At 47.9% G+C, this 15967-nt stretch overlaps 2 protein-coding genes across 7 annotated transcripts in view; both read left to right on the forward strand.

The window, feature by feature from the left end:
- Positions 1-11252, forward strand: part of NCKAP1L (NCK associated protein 1 like) — a 51115-nt gene extending 39863 nt beyond the window's left edge. For 3 of the 5 annotated variants that reach the window (XM_074402719.1, XM_074402720.1, XM_074402721.1), the window contains one exon: positions 10293-11252. In XM_074402719.1, the coding sequence (XP_074258820.1) occupies positions 10293-10463 (171 nt within the window). In that variant the 3' untranslated portion in view covers positions 10464-11252. Of the gene's footprint in view, positions 1-3433; positions 7138-10292 lie in introns of those variants that run through there. The other 2 variants (XM_074402718.1, XM_074402717.1) reach the window with 2 other exon arrangements.
- Positions 11253-11277: 25 nt separating this feature from the next.
- Positions 11278-15967, forward strand: part of PDE1B (phosphodiesterase 1B) — a 32315-nt gene continuing 27625 nt past the window's right edge. The window contains exons 1-2 of one of the 2 annotated variants that reach the window (XM_003939277.4): positions 11278-11457; positions 11543-11668. In XM_003939277.4, the coding sequence (XP_003939326.2) occupies positions 11556-11668 (113 nt within the window). In that variant the 5' untranslated portion in view covers positions 11278-11457; positions 11543-11555. Of the gene's footprint in view, positions 11458-11542; positions 11669-11767; positions 12078-15967 lie in introns of those variants that run through there. The other variant, XM_010349924.3, reaches the window with a different exon arrangement.

The raw sequence follows: 15967 nt of genomic DNA on the forward strand, positions 1-15967 counted from the left end.
AAACTTGTCTCTAATCCCAGAGTAGAGTCTTCAAGGACTTCTGCAAGGCAGGGCCTTCCTGGCCCCGAAGCTGGCTGGGCACATGTCCTGCCATGTTCTGAGGCTGACCTGGTTGGGCAGCTGTGCCCCTTATTGGTAATTACCTGTCCAGTACATGTTTGGTTTCACTTGACAGTTTCCTACCACTGTATTTCTTGTCTTTAAGAGTCCTATGAAAAGAGCGCTGGATAACACAGAGCCGAACTTAGAGGTTGAGGGGTGGGGGCTCAGAGGAAGGAAAGGATTTTAGCTAAAAAGCTGTAAGGCAGGGAGCCTGGTGGGCCATGAATCGGGCAGCTCCTGCTGTCTCTTCTCCTTGCTTGCCAAGCTGTGGGCTTCTCTCTACTCTGGCAGAACGTTTTGGGAACTCTGACTCAGTTAACTTTGAAAGTTTTTTTCCTCGTGACCCTGTTTCCCTCTTCAACACTCTTACTCACTCTTTTGCTCTGATTCTCCAGGTTAGTAACGCACTTAGATATGGACAGGAAGGGCTCCTCCCCTGGGTCCAGAGTTTAAAAGGACCTCCTTGGGCCTTCCTTTAGTAGAGTGTTCTGGGGACCTCCTCTGGACAATGGGAACAGGGAGAGCCCATGCCCTACCTTGAGGCCCACATCAGAGATATCTGGGGCCCCAGAATAATTTGCTAAGCAGCTTTAGCCCACTCGTAGGGCCTGTGTTAAACTTCTTTGTACTGAGGTGGACCCTCTGCTGGTGGACATACTTCTAGTGCCCAGGGGACGTATGGCTGGAGTCTAGCTATGCAGATAGGGAAGTGTACGTGTGCACACGAAATCCCTCTAACTGAGGGTGGGAGGAGCAGGGGGACTGGGCTGGAAGCGGGTTTCTTCCCTTTACCTTGTTCTGGTGCAGAACTTGGAGGAGTCCAGAAATTTTTAATTCAAACCTGAGCTTCCAGAGCACTACAAAGGTACATTGTGAAGGTTGAAAGATAGAATATACTAGTTTGTTAGCTTGATTTCATTAGTCATGTGGTATGTGGACCTCCATTTATATTCTTGTCCCAGACCCAGAAATGCTGGGGGCGAGGGATTCCTGGAACTCCCTCCAGGTCTCCTTCTTGAAATACACAGGCACTGAGTGGTAGTTATGCCTTAGTTTCTCCAGCTAGAAAAAGGCCTAGGCTGGGCTGGTTAAGGGTTGTGATAGAGAGGAGAATGGGCATGGAGGTGGATATATTTGTGTGGGATGTGTGTGGTGAGGCAAGAGGGCAGAGGCTGTGGATGAGGGCAGAGGGAGGGCAGATGCCAGTGGTGGGCTATGTGGGGCACAGTACATAGGGCAGCAACATGGCCTTGGCAAGGCAATGAACCCTTCTGAGACTTTGGCTCTCTGTCCATAAAAGTGGGTAATAATCCTTATGGTAGAGTGGTTAGAATTCATGAGTTATTATGTGTGAAAGTGACTAGCACAGAGTAGATACCCAGTGAATGTTAGTTCCTGCTCTCTGCTGTTCATTTTAGGTTCTGGATGATTTTGACATGACTTCATTTCCTTAGGTAGTTTTCACCCATCAGGTTGGAGGTGATTCTGTATTACCGGCCCCCCGCCCCAACCCCACCCCAGGCTTTCCTCCTTCTATTTAGACCCCTTCCAACACCCCAAAATGTGGAAAGTGTTTGCCCCTTGTGGCCTTCCAATGAGGCCAACAGAGTGACAGGAACAGAGCTAGGATCAGGCACTTTTTGTTGGAGGGGAAACTAGAAGGACTCGATGCTGCAAAGCAATTTAACTGCAAATGTTTCCACAGAGAAACTAGAAATGACTGAAGGTGGAGGAGCTGTATTCTGAGTTAACAGGCTACTCTTGTAGCCTCAAATTCTGGTCAGCACTTCGGTCCCTGGGGTCTTTCTGTTTTGGCTGTCAAGTCTGGGCCATGCCCACCCCTCAGTGTTGCCAGTCTGTTCCTGGCACAGGATTCCTGGGGAAAGACATGGCTCTTACAGAATCATGGAATCTTAGATGCCAGAAGCAGACCAGATCCTGGCAACTAGTCCAGTGCTTACAAGTCATAGATGAGGAAACTGAGGAATAGGGAGGGAAATCAAGGTCTCCCATAAATATATGGAGATTTGGGATGAGAACCCAAGTTTCTTGGCCGTCACTCCAGGGCTGTTTGCACTCCCGTGAACTTCTGCCATTTGAGAGCCCTGTTATTTTCTCGTACTTCATGGAGAATAGATAAGTCTTGGGCCAGTGGATTCTCTTGAAGCCATTATTCATTTCCCTGTACCTGAAGGTAGCATCTTGGAGAAGACAGCTCATCTCTTTCCTGGCTTAGGGTTTGAAAGTCTTGCCTAGCAAGAATTGTTTTGTTATTTAGCCTGTGATCAGGGCTCCGGTTTGCCGGCAGATTTCCCTTCCTTCAGCCTGCAGTTTCTGCTCGTTTGCAGCTGTTGCATGTGCATGTGTTTGAGGATAGGAAGATCTTACACATTTTAAAACTTGAAAGGACTACAGAGAGAGAGACATGTTAGAGTAGATATGGTAGATTCTCTTTCCTTAGTGAATTTTCAGGACTTGGAGTACCAGATATATTGTGGAGAACCCATCTGTGTGAATTGCCAGAGGATATGGGACACCTCTCCAGAGTGCGTTTTTTAGTCTCATTACCTCTTGGATAAGAAAAGCACTGAAGGAAATACACCCTGCTCCTTCCTCAGGGATGGGGACCCTCCAGTCCAGCACTAGGCTAATGCTGCTCTTCACGAACATGCCCTGTCCACCCCCCTCCCCCTCTTCACCCTCACCCCCACTCTCATTCTTATCCAGGCATCTTGATCTGTCTTCCTGCTTGGCTGTGGGGGCTGCTGGGATTACCACAGCATGCAGCCTTCTAATTAAACTAATTAATCATGCCTGCTCCTTTATGCAGCATCCTTACTGTTCCCCAAGCACTGTACTGAGAGAGGGAGGAGACTGAGGCCCCACACAAGAGGACCCCTGCGAATTCCAGGCCCCTCTTCTTGGCCTGTGGCGGTGTGTGTTTCTCTCGCTGCAAAGCATTGTAATCAGCGCTTTCATACGTCTTTACCTGCATCTGTGTGCTGCCCACCCACATGTGATTTAGCATCCTGAATGGGAGAGAATGGGGTTTACTGCCACTAGGGAAGAGGTTCTCCTCTGCCTTCTGCTTCTGGACCCTTCACATAGTCCTGATGAGGGGGTCAGGGTCCATTATAATGGAGCTGAAGATGCCACCTTGCCTTATTGGAGCCAAACCAGGTGAGGGAGGAAGAGGGGGGTGTGATTTGGAACCCTGGTCACTTGTAACTCTCAGGGCCTCAGAGGGCCTGGGAATAATGCAAAAAGGAACAGCGTATCAGAGACAAATGCTCTACTTAAGATTCTCATCTCTTGGCCCTATCTCTTCCAGGTGGTGGAGGAGTCATCTTTTCTTACCCTGGACATGCTGGAGTCCTGCTTCCCTTATGTCCTGCTTCGAAATGCCTATCGGGAGGTGTCCCGGGCCTTCCACCTAAACCGAGTGCCTGCCAGTACCCACTGAAGAGCCCTTGGGACCTTCCTCATCCCTTGCCATAGTGGAAACTGTGGTCACTTTCTCAAGGGGTGGGGTCACTAAGGAGAGGGTCAGGAGCCAGAGCTGATGAACAGATCTGTGGAAGAATAATCCAGGGCTAAGAAATCATAGAGCAGTGAGGCAGGCCAGAGGCATGGAGGATAGTTTATGGAAGAAGTTAGGGTGTGGGGCCACATGTGTGAATTTTGCAATGAAAAAGGAGTAATGTACAAGTATGTTTTCTATCTTCTGGTGACTTGAGCTTGAGCTCCGACAGGCATGGGCCTCTCCGACCTTCATCACTATTCTTAGGTTAATGCTGGCGGGCAGAGATGATCAATCATCATATTAAACCATAATGAGCTTATAATCCTCCCACTGGAGCTGCTATTGTCTCCTGCACATTCATTAGGACCATTATCTTCTCTCTTCCTTTTTCAAATGTGTTCACCAAACATTCAGCCTGCTTCTACTGCAGAGTACCAGTGAAGGAGCCCCTCTTTTCCTTTGTGGGGCTCTTCGAGGAGTCATTGGGTCTCTTCCTTTGCCCCCAGCTTGACTGCATTTCCACAGGGGCAAGGCGGACATGCCCTTCAGAGATTTTCCCTGCCTACCTGCTCTTCCACATTGCGTGTACCGAGCTCTCTCCTGCTTGAACCCCTCCTGCTTTGATATCTCCATAACCCACAGCAGAAGGTCAGTTAGTCTAGGCCAATTCTAGGTCACATGACAGCTTGTTGGACCACACTCAGGTGGGTTTTCCCTCCCATACCATTTGGGGGTACTCTGTCTTCTATTGGGAGGACTCGTTTAACCCCAAATCGTCTTGTCAGCCTGGGTACAGCTGTTACTCCAGGCAGGGATTTCTCTTCCAGATCTTAAATTTCACAGACCTCATTAGGTTGTACGGCCCTGAGAGTGGGTATCCTTGAGGGAGCACAAGCTGTTTCAACTTAGCCCTTTTCTGCGCTAATTAGAATTTCAAGTGTCACAGAGCCTGAGGCATTCAAGATAGCACTGAACTAGGTTTAGTTAACTCCTTGGCGGGAAATAGTGCCTCCCATGCATCACTCTGTGTACCCAGTGCCAGGGGGAACTGAAGAAATAGATCATATATGTCACAGGTCTAGAGTGGTTAGAATTGACAAATATAATTAGCTAGTTGATTAATTAGGGTCATGTCCATACTTTCATGATGAAAGGAATGCAACTGTTGGTGTTCAGCAAAAATCATTCAGCCTTCATTAAACCTATTTGATAGCTGTTTTGGGGTCTTGCATGTGTGTTTGCTTTTTTTTTCTGGAGACCCAGGCTTAGTCAATACTTTCTTAACTTGGCACCCATAATCAACATACAAACTTTTCTTAGCAACAGTTGTCTGCTCTTTAGGATGGAAGCGATAGAGAATCCCGCTTCATGCATCAGCTAATCCTCATTCCTTGCTATGGGAAGAATCTTATATTCTAAGGAATGATTCAGTGTCAGGCTTATGAGACTGAGAGTAAAGTTGATGAGGAAGAGAAGGCTCAGAAGTACCTGAACAACTATTCTACATGCTTATATTTTTCTGCTTGAGGGGATAGAGACCCCTCCTCCATCTGCATGTAGAACTGGAGCCTCTCAGAGGACAGCAAGACAAGTTGCTGCAGGGGGATGCAGGGTAGACAGAATGCCTTTTTTTTTAATTAAAAATTTTATTGAGGCTGGGCGCGGTGGCTCAAGCCTGTAATCCCAGCACTTTGGGAGGCCGAGGCGGGTGGATCACAAGGTCAAGAGATCGAGATCATCCTGGTCAACATAGTGAAACCCCGTCTCTACTAAAAATACAAAAAATTAGCTGGGCATGGTTGTGCGTGCCTGTAATCCCAGCTACTCAGGAGGCTGAGACAGGAGAATTGCCTGAACCCAGGAGGCGGAGGTTGCGGTGAGCCGAGATCACGCCATTGTACTCCAGCCTGGGTAACAAGAGCAAAACTCCAGCTTAAAAAAAAAAAAAAAAAAAAAATTATTGAGATAGTAATCCATCTTCACTTGTAAGAAATAATACAGATAGGGCTGGATGAGGTGGCTCATGCCTGCAATCCCATCACTTTGTGAGGCTGAGGTGGGTGGATCATGAGGTCAAGAGATCGAGACCCTCATGGCCAACATGGTGAAACCTGTCTCTGCTAAAAATACAAAAATTAGCTGGGTGTGGTGGCACACACTTGTAGTCCCAGCTCCTCGGGAGGCTGAGGCAGGAGAATTGCCTGGACTCGGGAGGTGGAGGTTGCAATGAGCCTAGATTGTACCACTGCACTCCAGCCTGGTGATAGAGGGAGACTCCATCTCAAAAAAAAAAAAAAAAAAAAAAAAAAAAGAATACAGTATAGAGAAATTCTGTATACCTTTACACAGTTTCCCTGAATGGTAACATCTAGCAAAATTATGTAGTACTCTGCCACAACCAGGATAACGGACATTAATATAATCTACTGATCTTGTTCAGATTTCCTTCCCCAGTTTTACTTAGGTTCATTTCTCTCTCTCTCTCTCTCTCTCTCTCTCTCTCTCTCTCTCTCTCTCTGTGTGTGTATCTGTTTCTATACAGCTTTATCACATGTAGATTTGTGCATCTGTCACTACCGTCAAGATACAGAACAGGCTGGGTATGGTGGCTCATGCCTGTATTCCCAGCACTTTGGGGGCCCAAGGCACGTGGATCAACTGAGGTCAGGAGTTCCAGACCAGCCTGGCCAATACAGTGAAACACTGTCTCTACTAAAAATACAAAAATTAGCTGGGCGTGGTGGCAGGTGCCTGTAGTCCCAGCTACTCAGGAGGCTGAGGCAGGACCATTGCTTGAACCTGGGAGGCAGAGGTTGCATTGAGCCGAGATTGCACCACTGCACTCCTGCCTGGGCAACAGAGAGAGACTCTGTCTCAAAAATTAACAACAACAACAAAAAGATACAGAACAGTTCCATCACCACAGGGATCCCTCATAGTGCTCTTTTACAACCATGCCCGCTTCCCCTCCTGAAACCCCCTTCCCTATCCCTAGCCCCTGGTAACACAGATACATTCTCTATTTCTAAAATTTTGTCATTTGATGTATCTTTTCATAAACATATAATTATACATACATGTTTCTCTACCACTTATACTTTTTCAAAGTGCTTTTGCTTCCTTATGGCAATTCTGCAAAGTAGCCAGGAAAGGCTTTCCTATTTCAGGTCAGAAAACAGATTTAGAAACATTAGGCCGGGCGCGGTGGCTCAAGCCTATAATCCCAGCACTTTGGAAGGCCGAGGCGGGTGGATCACGAGGTCGAGAGATCGAGACCATTCTGGTCAACATGGTAAAACCCCGTCTCTACTAAAAATACAAAAAATTAGCAGGGCATGGTGGCTCATGCCTGAAATCCCAGCTACTCAGGAGGCTGAGGCAGGAGAATTGCCTGAACCTGGGAGGCGGAGGTTGCGGTGAGCCGAGATCGCGCCCTTGCACTCCAGCCTGGGTAACAAGAGCGAAACTCCGTCTCAAAAAAAAAAAAAAAAAAAAAAAAAAAGAAATATTAAATGACTTAAGGAAGGTCACATGTTTAGCAGTAGAACTAGAACTGGGACCCAAGTCTGATGTTCAGTCCCAGACCTTTTCTACCTACCTGGTCTGACTCTTCACAAGGGAAGGCTTGGGTTTCAGAATCCAGAGACCTCAGAAGGAGCAAACTAGAGAAGGTGAGGACATGATGGCCTTTACCACCTGAAGCAAAAAGTGAATGTCTAAGGGTGAACAGCATTTCAGGCAATTTGCTTCCTTTACCAGGAGGGTCTGTGTCCTCTTACAACCTGGGACACAATAAATGGTGAAATGCACTGACACGGTTGGGGGAAGAGTGTTCTTCCAGTCCTCCTCCCCACAGGGCCTCCTGCTTCCCCTAAGTACCTGTCATCAAAGGAGATGAGGATGAATCCTCCTTCAGCCCCCACACCTCAATGAGTTGTCAATAAGTTGTGTTCCAGGTTGTAAGTTTGCTTTACTTAGGCCCAAAGGCAATAAAGAACGGATGTCAGAAAGTCTTACCCCAGTTGTTTTGTCTTACAGGCACAGAGCAGCTTCTAGCCTCAGCATTTTCATTAATGCAGTGTTTTCATTAAAATCTCCATTAACTTGTTTGCAGCAGTGAGGTGGAATTACCCCTCCCGCAAGGCCTGGGGCAAGATACTCGAAGAGGTGCTCCGTTTTGTTTGGACAGTAGAAACACTGCCTCCCCTGCCGTGGTGTTCAGTCAAATTGGCAGGTGGGCCAACTTCAAAGTGCAGAAGAGGCTGCGAGCCAGCCGTGTGGCTCACCCCTGTAATCTCAGCACTTTGGGAGGCAGGCGGATCGCTCGAACTCAGAAGTTTGAGACCAGCCTGGGCAATAAGATGCAACCCCATCTCTGAAAAAAAAAAAAAAAAAATACAGAATATTAGCTGGGTGTGGTGCCTGCTGCCTGTAAACTCAGCACTTTGGGAGACGGAGGCCAGTAGGTCCCTTGAGCTCAGGTGTTTGAGACCAGCCTGGACAACAGGGCAAAACTCCATCTCTACAAAAAAACACAAAAATTAGCTGGGCAGAGTGGCTCTTGCCTGTAGTCCCAGCTACTTGGAAGGCTGAGATGGGATGATTGCTTGCACCCAGGAGGCAGAGGTTGCAGTGAGCCAAGATGGTGCCATTGCACTCCAGTCTGGGTGACAGAGCGAGACCCTGTCTCCAAAAGAAATGGGCAGACGGTCCAGGGCCTGGCCAACAGGATGTTGCCCTGTAGCTCTTTGCTTTGCATGAAGGGAACAACTGTGGTGTAAGCACCAGGATCCAGGAGGGAAGGAGGTCCAAGCTAGGGACAAGGCTTCCTTAACCTAAGGTCCTCATGCGTATATCAGTTCTTCTCCAACAAAGTTTGACTTTGAGAAGAAGCTGGCACATGGCTGAAATGCACTCACGCGGTTGGGGGAAGAGTGTTCTTCCAGTCCTCCTCCCCACAGGGCCTCCTGCTTCTCCTAAGTACCTGTCATCAAAGGAGATGAAGCTGAATCCCCCTTCAGCCCCCACACCTCAATGAGTTGTCAAGTACTCTCCCTCCCACTTGAATAGGAAGCAGGAGCAGCGGGCCAGGTTGCAGGTTGAGGAAGTCAGAAGTTAACTTGAGCTGAGTTTGCAGCTCTGGAGAGATTGAGGAGCAGACTTTTCTCTTGTCACTTTGGAAGGAGAGGATTGTGAGGCTGCCCCTTTAAATAGCATTCTCGTAGGAGGCAGATCACATCCATCCGTCACCTGCTGCCAAAGCATCATTTTTGGTCTCTATCAAACTCAAAGCTTGTTGGAAAGAATTGTGGGGTTAGGGGAGTGAGGAGGCAGAGCCTTCTAGGGGTAGGGGGCAGTTTAGAAGCTGAAAAGAGGAATGAGAAGGAGCCTGGGAAAGGTGGGGGTTGGGGACAAGAGGAAAAGACAGGGAGAGAATAGTTGTCTTTTGAGCCTCTGAATGGAACAAGTATACCCTATTCTTATCTCTTTAAAGATGCAGCAAGGTAGAAATGGGATTGTATTGCAACAAGAGGAATGAGGTTGAGACTAAACACCAGGACTGGTGACTAAAGAAAGTGAAAGAGAGCCACAGAGTGGAAAAGGCTGGTAGACTTGGCTCTGGTTTTATCACTTACTCTCCGTGGGACTGTGTAATTTTTCTGGGTTAGTTTAGTTAGTTCTCATTTATTTTTATTGGTACGTTTTTCATCACACTGTGTTGTCTATGGAGTTTTCCCATTAAGTAAAGGGGATTAGAGTAGATGAACTCTAATGTATCTTTCATGAATAACTTCTTTCTTTCTCTCTCTCTCTCTCTCTCTTTTGTGTGTGTGTGTGTGTGTGTGTGTGTGTGTGTGTGAATTACCCTTAAAATGAGTCAGGAGCAGGGGGTCTTGGGAGATCAGCATGTGCCACTGTGTTAACAAGAAATGTTGAGAGATCCCTCTGGATATACCTCTTGCCTCTTCCCTACCTATTCTAGTTTAAAGACCTGCCTAAATTTGGAAACTCCTTAGCTCTAATCCTAATTTACTAATTAGAACTCTTTAGCGAAATCCTAATTTGCAATTCTTTCCTAGTTTCCAGCCCATTTCATTTTCAGTTGATAAGGAGGAGATTGCTCCCAAATTTTCAGAAACGGACTGTGTAGGAGTGTGACTAGGGTCGCAGAGGCAGCCATTTCTTGGCTGGGTCTGTTCTTTTACTTATGTTCATTTTTCTGTGTGTGTGCAAGAAAGGAAAAGGGGGTGTGTGCTAAAGGTAGATGGACAGAGGGTGGGAAGTCCCATTATTCTTTCCACTTCTTTCTCCATCTCTGACTCTGCCGTCTCTTTCTGCCTCTGTATTTTCTGGGAGCTGGTTCTGCTGATAATTTTGCTGGACCTAAATGCAGACCTAACCTGGCGATTCTTTCATGTTAGGAGTCTTAGCTGCGACAGTCCATCCTTTTCGCCACCTTTCCATTTCACTTGTTTTCTCCTCCTTCGACTGGGAATGGGGAGCCTCCACTCAGTATTTACAACAGAGTTAAATACCTTCTCCGGATCACTCCTCCTTCCAACCTCCAGAATTTTTTGAAATTAAAATTCACATTCTGGGATCCTGGATTAGTGGCCTGTTTTGGATTCAGCAGTTAGTGATATGTCTCCTCTTTCTGTTGACATAGGAGTTTCCCCAATGCCAAAGCACGTGGTCATTAAGGGCGAGAACAATACTGAGAAGAGAGGTGGTTCCTGCAAGAGTCCCAGGTAGGACTTGGTTGGATGGAGGAGGCTTTACCCTTTTACAAGGTGTTGAGTTCAAATTCCAGTTCACTCCTTCCACAAATGTTTATTAACCAGCCATGCTGTTTTGTGCTGGGCCTTTAGCTCCAGATTTTTTTCTCTGAAGACAGAACGGAAGAAATGAGCTGGAAGTGCTTCGGGAGGGGTTTTGACATCAGGAATGCTTTTCCGGCCGTGTAGAGTTATTACATAGTCAAGAAGATGTGGTGCTGCCTGTTCTGGAGAGCTTTAAACTTGGAAGAAATTCCTATCTGCTAGGCAGGCAGGCAGAGGCACCATGGGGAAGGCCACGGGGTCTTGAGACAGGTGGGGAAGATCAAGCCGAGGGACCCGAGGCCAAGTGTGTGGGATGCCATCACAGCTCAGAGCATACCCTGAACTTTCCCGAGACAGGAGCACAGGTGGGGTCTGGTCTGACTGGGTTCCGAGTCCAGGTCTAGCAGGGAAAGATGCGTGCTTATTCACCACCCCCCGCTCACACATGGGACACGCAGGCAGGTAGGCACACGTGGATACATGGAACCACACGCTCAAACACAGAAACTCAAAACACACCGAGAGAACCCACACAGCCACCCACACCGAAGTCCTGCCCGCCGCCTGCGCTGCGCTCTGTAAACACGCACTCACATCCGCCCGCACAGGGCACACGCAGCCTCCCGTCCCCGGCGCCTGTGTGCGTGCGCTCGCCCTTGGGCGCTTCTGTCTGTGTGTGCCCCCGGCTTCCAATCGTTCCTTTGGGAGGGGGGGAGGAGTGGCTGCGAGGAGTGAGAGACTGGCGGGCAAGCTGAGGAGAAGGGAGGGAGAGCAGAGGGAGGGGGGAACCCGGCCGGGGGAGGAGGAGAGAGGCGAGGAGGCGGCTCTGGCAGCGCGCGGCGGCGGCGGCGGCGGTAGCGGCAGCGGCAGCAGCAGCGGCGGCGCGGAGAGCTCGGACTGGGAGCCCGAAGCTCGGCTGGGCAGCGGGAGAGGAGGAGCCACAGGAACTGCAGCTCTGCCAGCTTGGCCGAGCCCAGAGACACCGGCCTGGCTGGTCCACGCCAGCCGCAGGTGGGAAGGGCCTGGGATGGGGGGTGAGGGTCTCGGCTGGGGCTGAAGCTGAGCCGAGGTGCTGTCTCCTCCCTCTGTTCCGTAGACCGTGGCTGAGCATGGAGCTGTCCCCCCGCAGTCCTCCGGAGATGCTGGAGGAGTCGGATTGCCCGTCACCCCTGGAGCTGAAGTCGGCCCCCAGCAAGAAGATGTGGATTAAGCTTCGGTCTCTGTAAGTCCCCGGCCGGGGAATGGGGGGAAGGGACCTTAGGGAGCCTAAGCGGGAGGAGGAGGGGGGATAACTGGAGCTGGGCTGTGGGCTGGTTTTCTCCAGCACACATGTTGGCAGGTGCGAGGAAACACGGCCCTGACACGCGTGGCCAGGCCACATGTGCAAGGCATGTGCGGAGCAAGCCGGCCAGTTGGAGCGGGCTTAGGAGTTGCAAAGGTAACGATGTGCCTGTGCCTGTGGACCCCTGGCTGACACACGCAGCGCGTAGAAGGGGCACAGTATATGCGGTGTGTCAGGGCTGCAGGAGGGCAGCAGAAGTGCCAGGCTGACTCACACGTATCCCTGTGCAGAGTTGTGCAGATGTGGGCCACATGACATGCGTGTGCATGAGTGACCGCGGGTCGCAGAGGTATGTAGTGTGATTGCACACAGCTTTAGATCTACTGCATGGGAATACTTGTGCCAACCTGTGGGTCATGGGTATCTCAGTTGGGATTGGTAGTTTCTGCCTCCTGCACAGGGAGTGGGGGTGGGGGACACCCTATGCCTGAGCTGCTCATCTCTTGGGGCCTGGAAACTCATTCTATATATTAATGATGAGGGTACCCACCTGGAATCTGGAGCGGGGGTTGGAGCCCCCATCTGGAAGCTGAAGGAGGTGATGATGGTGAAGAAAGATTAATTGACAAAGGCAATGTAACTGGCTTAATCAAAGCCTTTTTGTTTATATAGGGTCTTCCAGGATCTCCAAGCACATTTGAGCATCTTTTCCTATTGTTTCAGTACCACGGCACTGGGGAGGTATAAATGGGGGAAGGACGAACTCAGGTATCTCATACTCCAGTCCCAGAGGAGGAAACTTCCTTTCCTCCTGCTCCTTAGAAAAAGAGAGGATTGGGTCAAAGATAAGCCAGGCACCATGTTTGTCTCCCAGTCAGCTGCTGCCATCAGGAAATCTCCACAGTCTGTTGATTCTTAATCAGGGAACAAGAGAAGATGTCCCTCTCTCCGAGATGAATCCATGGCCCCAGGAAGGAGGAAATAGATAGGAGACTATGGATGTTCAAAGAGGAAACACAGTAAACATAGCTCGAACCCATTTCCTCCCCTGTATTCTCCATAGTGAGCACTGAAGCTTTCTATTTCTGGGTCTGGTAGAGGGAGCGATGAGGGTAGGGGATGGATAGATGCTTATGTTATATTGTTCTTTAAATACTTTACCATGGTGATGAGATGACACCTTTCTATGGCAGGTGGGTCTGATTTATACCGTAGCTACTTGGAGAGGCCTTAGGGAGAACTGAGGCGTAGTGGGCATCAAGGCTTGGAATCCAAATGTGCTTCCCAGTCCCCGTCCTTGGCTGCCTCTGGCCAATCCAATTTGCTGGGCTCTATGAAGCGCAGCCTTGGAATGAGTTCTGGGATGAAGAAATGGAAAACCGGATTGCATTGATTTTTGTTGGGAGGAGCACTGTGTGATTCTTTTGTTGGGAGGAGCACTGTGTGATTTTGATAGAATATGATGCTCTGGTAATGGTAAATGAGCTGGGGAAAGGGGCAGATAAGGAAATAGTTGAATAAGGGCCCCAGGTCCATAAATGGGAGAATTCAACATGTCTCAGGATGGCTCTCCTAGCACTAGTGGCTCATGATACTTACCTTGCCTCTATTCCAGGTAACAGGGCCCTGCAAAGGAGTGGATATTACTAGCTTCACTGTCTCCCACACATTTCTAACCAAAAGGCTTTCCCAAAAATGAATTGCTTTTTCTTCCTTTAGTGTGAGAAACACTCAGTAGTGAGAGAAGAGGATTCCCAGAAGGAGGCATGAAACCTGGGAAGAGAAGAAAATAGAGGCAGCTGTCCCTCCAGAGTGCCTTAGCTAAGATGTCCTTACATGAGATTAGGGTGGACGAGAAATCCTATTCTTATTGATTCATTCTGGTCTTCACTCACTTCAGCAGTCTGGTCCTTAAGAATGCTACCTTTGTACAATAAATTAGCAAGGAAAAAATAAAGCTAGATACATGTAATGTAACTTGCCCCCAAAAGTATAATCTCCTGATTATTAATGGGCAGGAATAGATTCCCAGTCGTACATCCTCAAAGCAGAGAAAGACGTTGATATCAAGGTAGATCACAACTTGATTGATGTTGATGGCTTACTGGATTTTGCGTTTTTGAATATTGGGGAGGCTCTGACAATTAGATAAAGGGAAATAAAAGGATTTAGGGCTTTGCTGGGTAAGAGGTGGGAGTTTCCCAACTCTCTCAATGGGGTGGTTTCTGAAGCGGTGAGAAAGGAGATGTTTCCCCTTTTAAGTGGAAATAAAGGTTTCCCCCGCCCCCGCCTTTGGCCAAGGTAGGAAAGGGTTGCTAAGTCTGGAAATAGGAAACAGATATGATTATCTTAGGATCGGGTACTGCATGGAAATGGAAACATGGAATATATACGTGTATGTATTTACCTATCTATCTATCTAGATCCTTCTACTCAACACATGCTATTCCCCGCCCCCCACCCCACCTTTTTACTTTCTGATTAGGACATCCAGACTTTCTTCTGGGAGACTAGGCCTGGTGTTTTGGACTCTGGATGAAAAGCCCACAGTAATATAATCATGCAGGGCAATTTTTTTGTTGGGAAGAGCATCCAGGAATTCTGTTTCCCACACTAAGACATTGTCAAAAATAAATTCAGAATCTAATGTGGATCATATGATCTGAAGAGAGTCTCTTAACAGTGTGATTTTACCTCTATCTTCAGGACAATTTCCCTAATTAAGCAGACTCATAAACTGAGGCATGAGAAAGGGTGAAAGAGGCATCTGGAGGTGATGAGTTGGCCAGGATGACTTTAAGCATCTCTGACCCTCAGAGGAAGTATTTGACTTGGCTGTCTACCCTTCTCTGAGATCAGAGGGCTTTAGGGAATGGGAGGAAGACCAGAAGAGGTAGAAATAATTTTCTTTGTCTTTTGTGAATCAAGAAAAATGATAAGCAGACATTGATTTGCCATTCTCAGCTCATTTATTCATCCAATGGCTATTTCTCGAGTACCTTCTATGGGCCAGGTGGCATGCCGGATGCTGAGGATACAGTCAGTGGTGGACGAAACAGACATAGTTTCGTCCCTGTTCCTGCAGAGCTTGTAATCTGTTTCAACTCCATCAAGTGGTGTGGAGAGTGGGGGTGGTTCCCTAGTCCTTGTTTTGCTACACCCACCCAAGTGATGAAATTCTACCACTCTGGGTGTCTGCCTCATTTTTTCTTTAGGGGGCTTATGTACATAGGACAAGCATAAATATGCATTCTCTTTCTCTCAGGATGGTACGAGTATCGCTCTCTTTTCTCTGCTCCAGTTTCTCTTGGAATTTTACATTTGACAGATAGAACTTCCCCCTTCCTTTGTGACAGTATAGATATAGTTCCTTTTTCTTCTTTTCCTACATGGTACGTACTCAGGACCCTGAAAGTCTAGGCTTAATGTTCTATGCTGTGGTTCAAGGTCATTATAGGTGAGCTGAGGCAGGAAACCCATTTGGGATTATTTTTGCTTATCTTAGTTTCATCAGAGTCTAGTGTGATACCTTGAACATAACAGGCACTCAATAAATGCTGTTAAATGAAGGAATGAACAAATGAAATAGTGAATATATGTACATATGTCATGAGGTCCAGTTCTGTCTCGAATTCTGTGGTGCGTGTATCCCTTCGTGTTTGTTGAGTGGTTGGGGGGAGGAGTAGGAAATGGAGACGGAGGAAAGGGAGATGATGATGATGTGGTTGTTTTGAGAGGATGATGCTTAAAAGGTATGGGGTTTGGGGACCTCAAGACAGAGCCTGGAACTGAAGGAGTTACAGAGAAGATCCAGAAATTGGCGTTTGGATTGTGTGAATGAGATATGTTAGGATGAAATTGTGAATGCCTACCCGACACGTATACATATGTGTTTGGGTAAAGGTTGCTATGTGTGCTGGGGACAGAGCTCCATGAAGATGTGTCTGTTTTTATAAGTGGCATGTGTAATAATAAATGTGTTGGGAAGATGTGCACTTACCTGAATACCTGAAGTTGTCCTAGTTATGAGATGATGTATGTGTGCATGTAGATAATGGGATAATATCTCTGTGTGAGCTTGTGTATGTATTTGTGACACTCAGATTTTTTGACATTCCTGGGAAGTTCCAGTGGATGGGAGGAAGAAGCTGAGGGACTGGGTGCCTCATTGATTTAACCCTGCCTTTTGCCCTCTTTTGGTATATGCCCCATGTAGTGATCTTCTGTGGCTCTTACCAG

The sequence above is a fragment of the Saimiri boliviensis genome, chromosome 7 (assembly GCF_048565385.1).
Source record: "Saimiri boliviensis isolate mSaiBol1 chromosome 7, mSaiBol1.pri, whole genome shotgun sequence".
NCBI lineage: Eukaryota > Metazoa > Chordata > Mammalia > Primates > Cebidae > Saimiri > Saimiri boliviensis.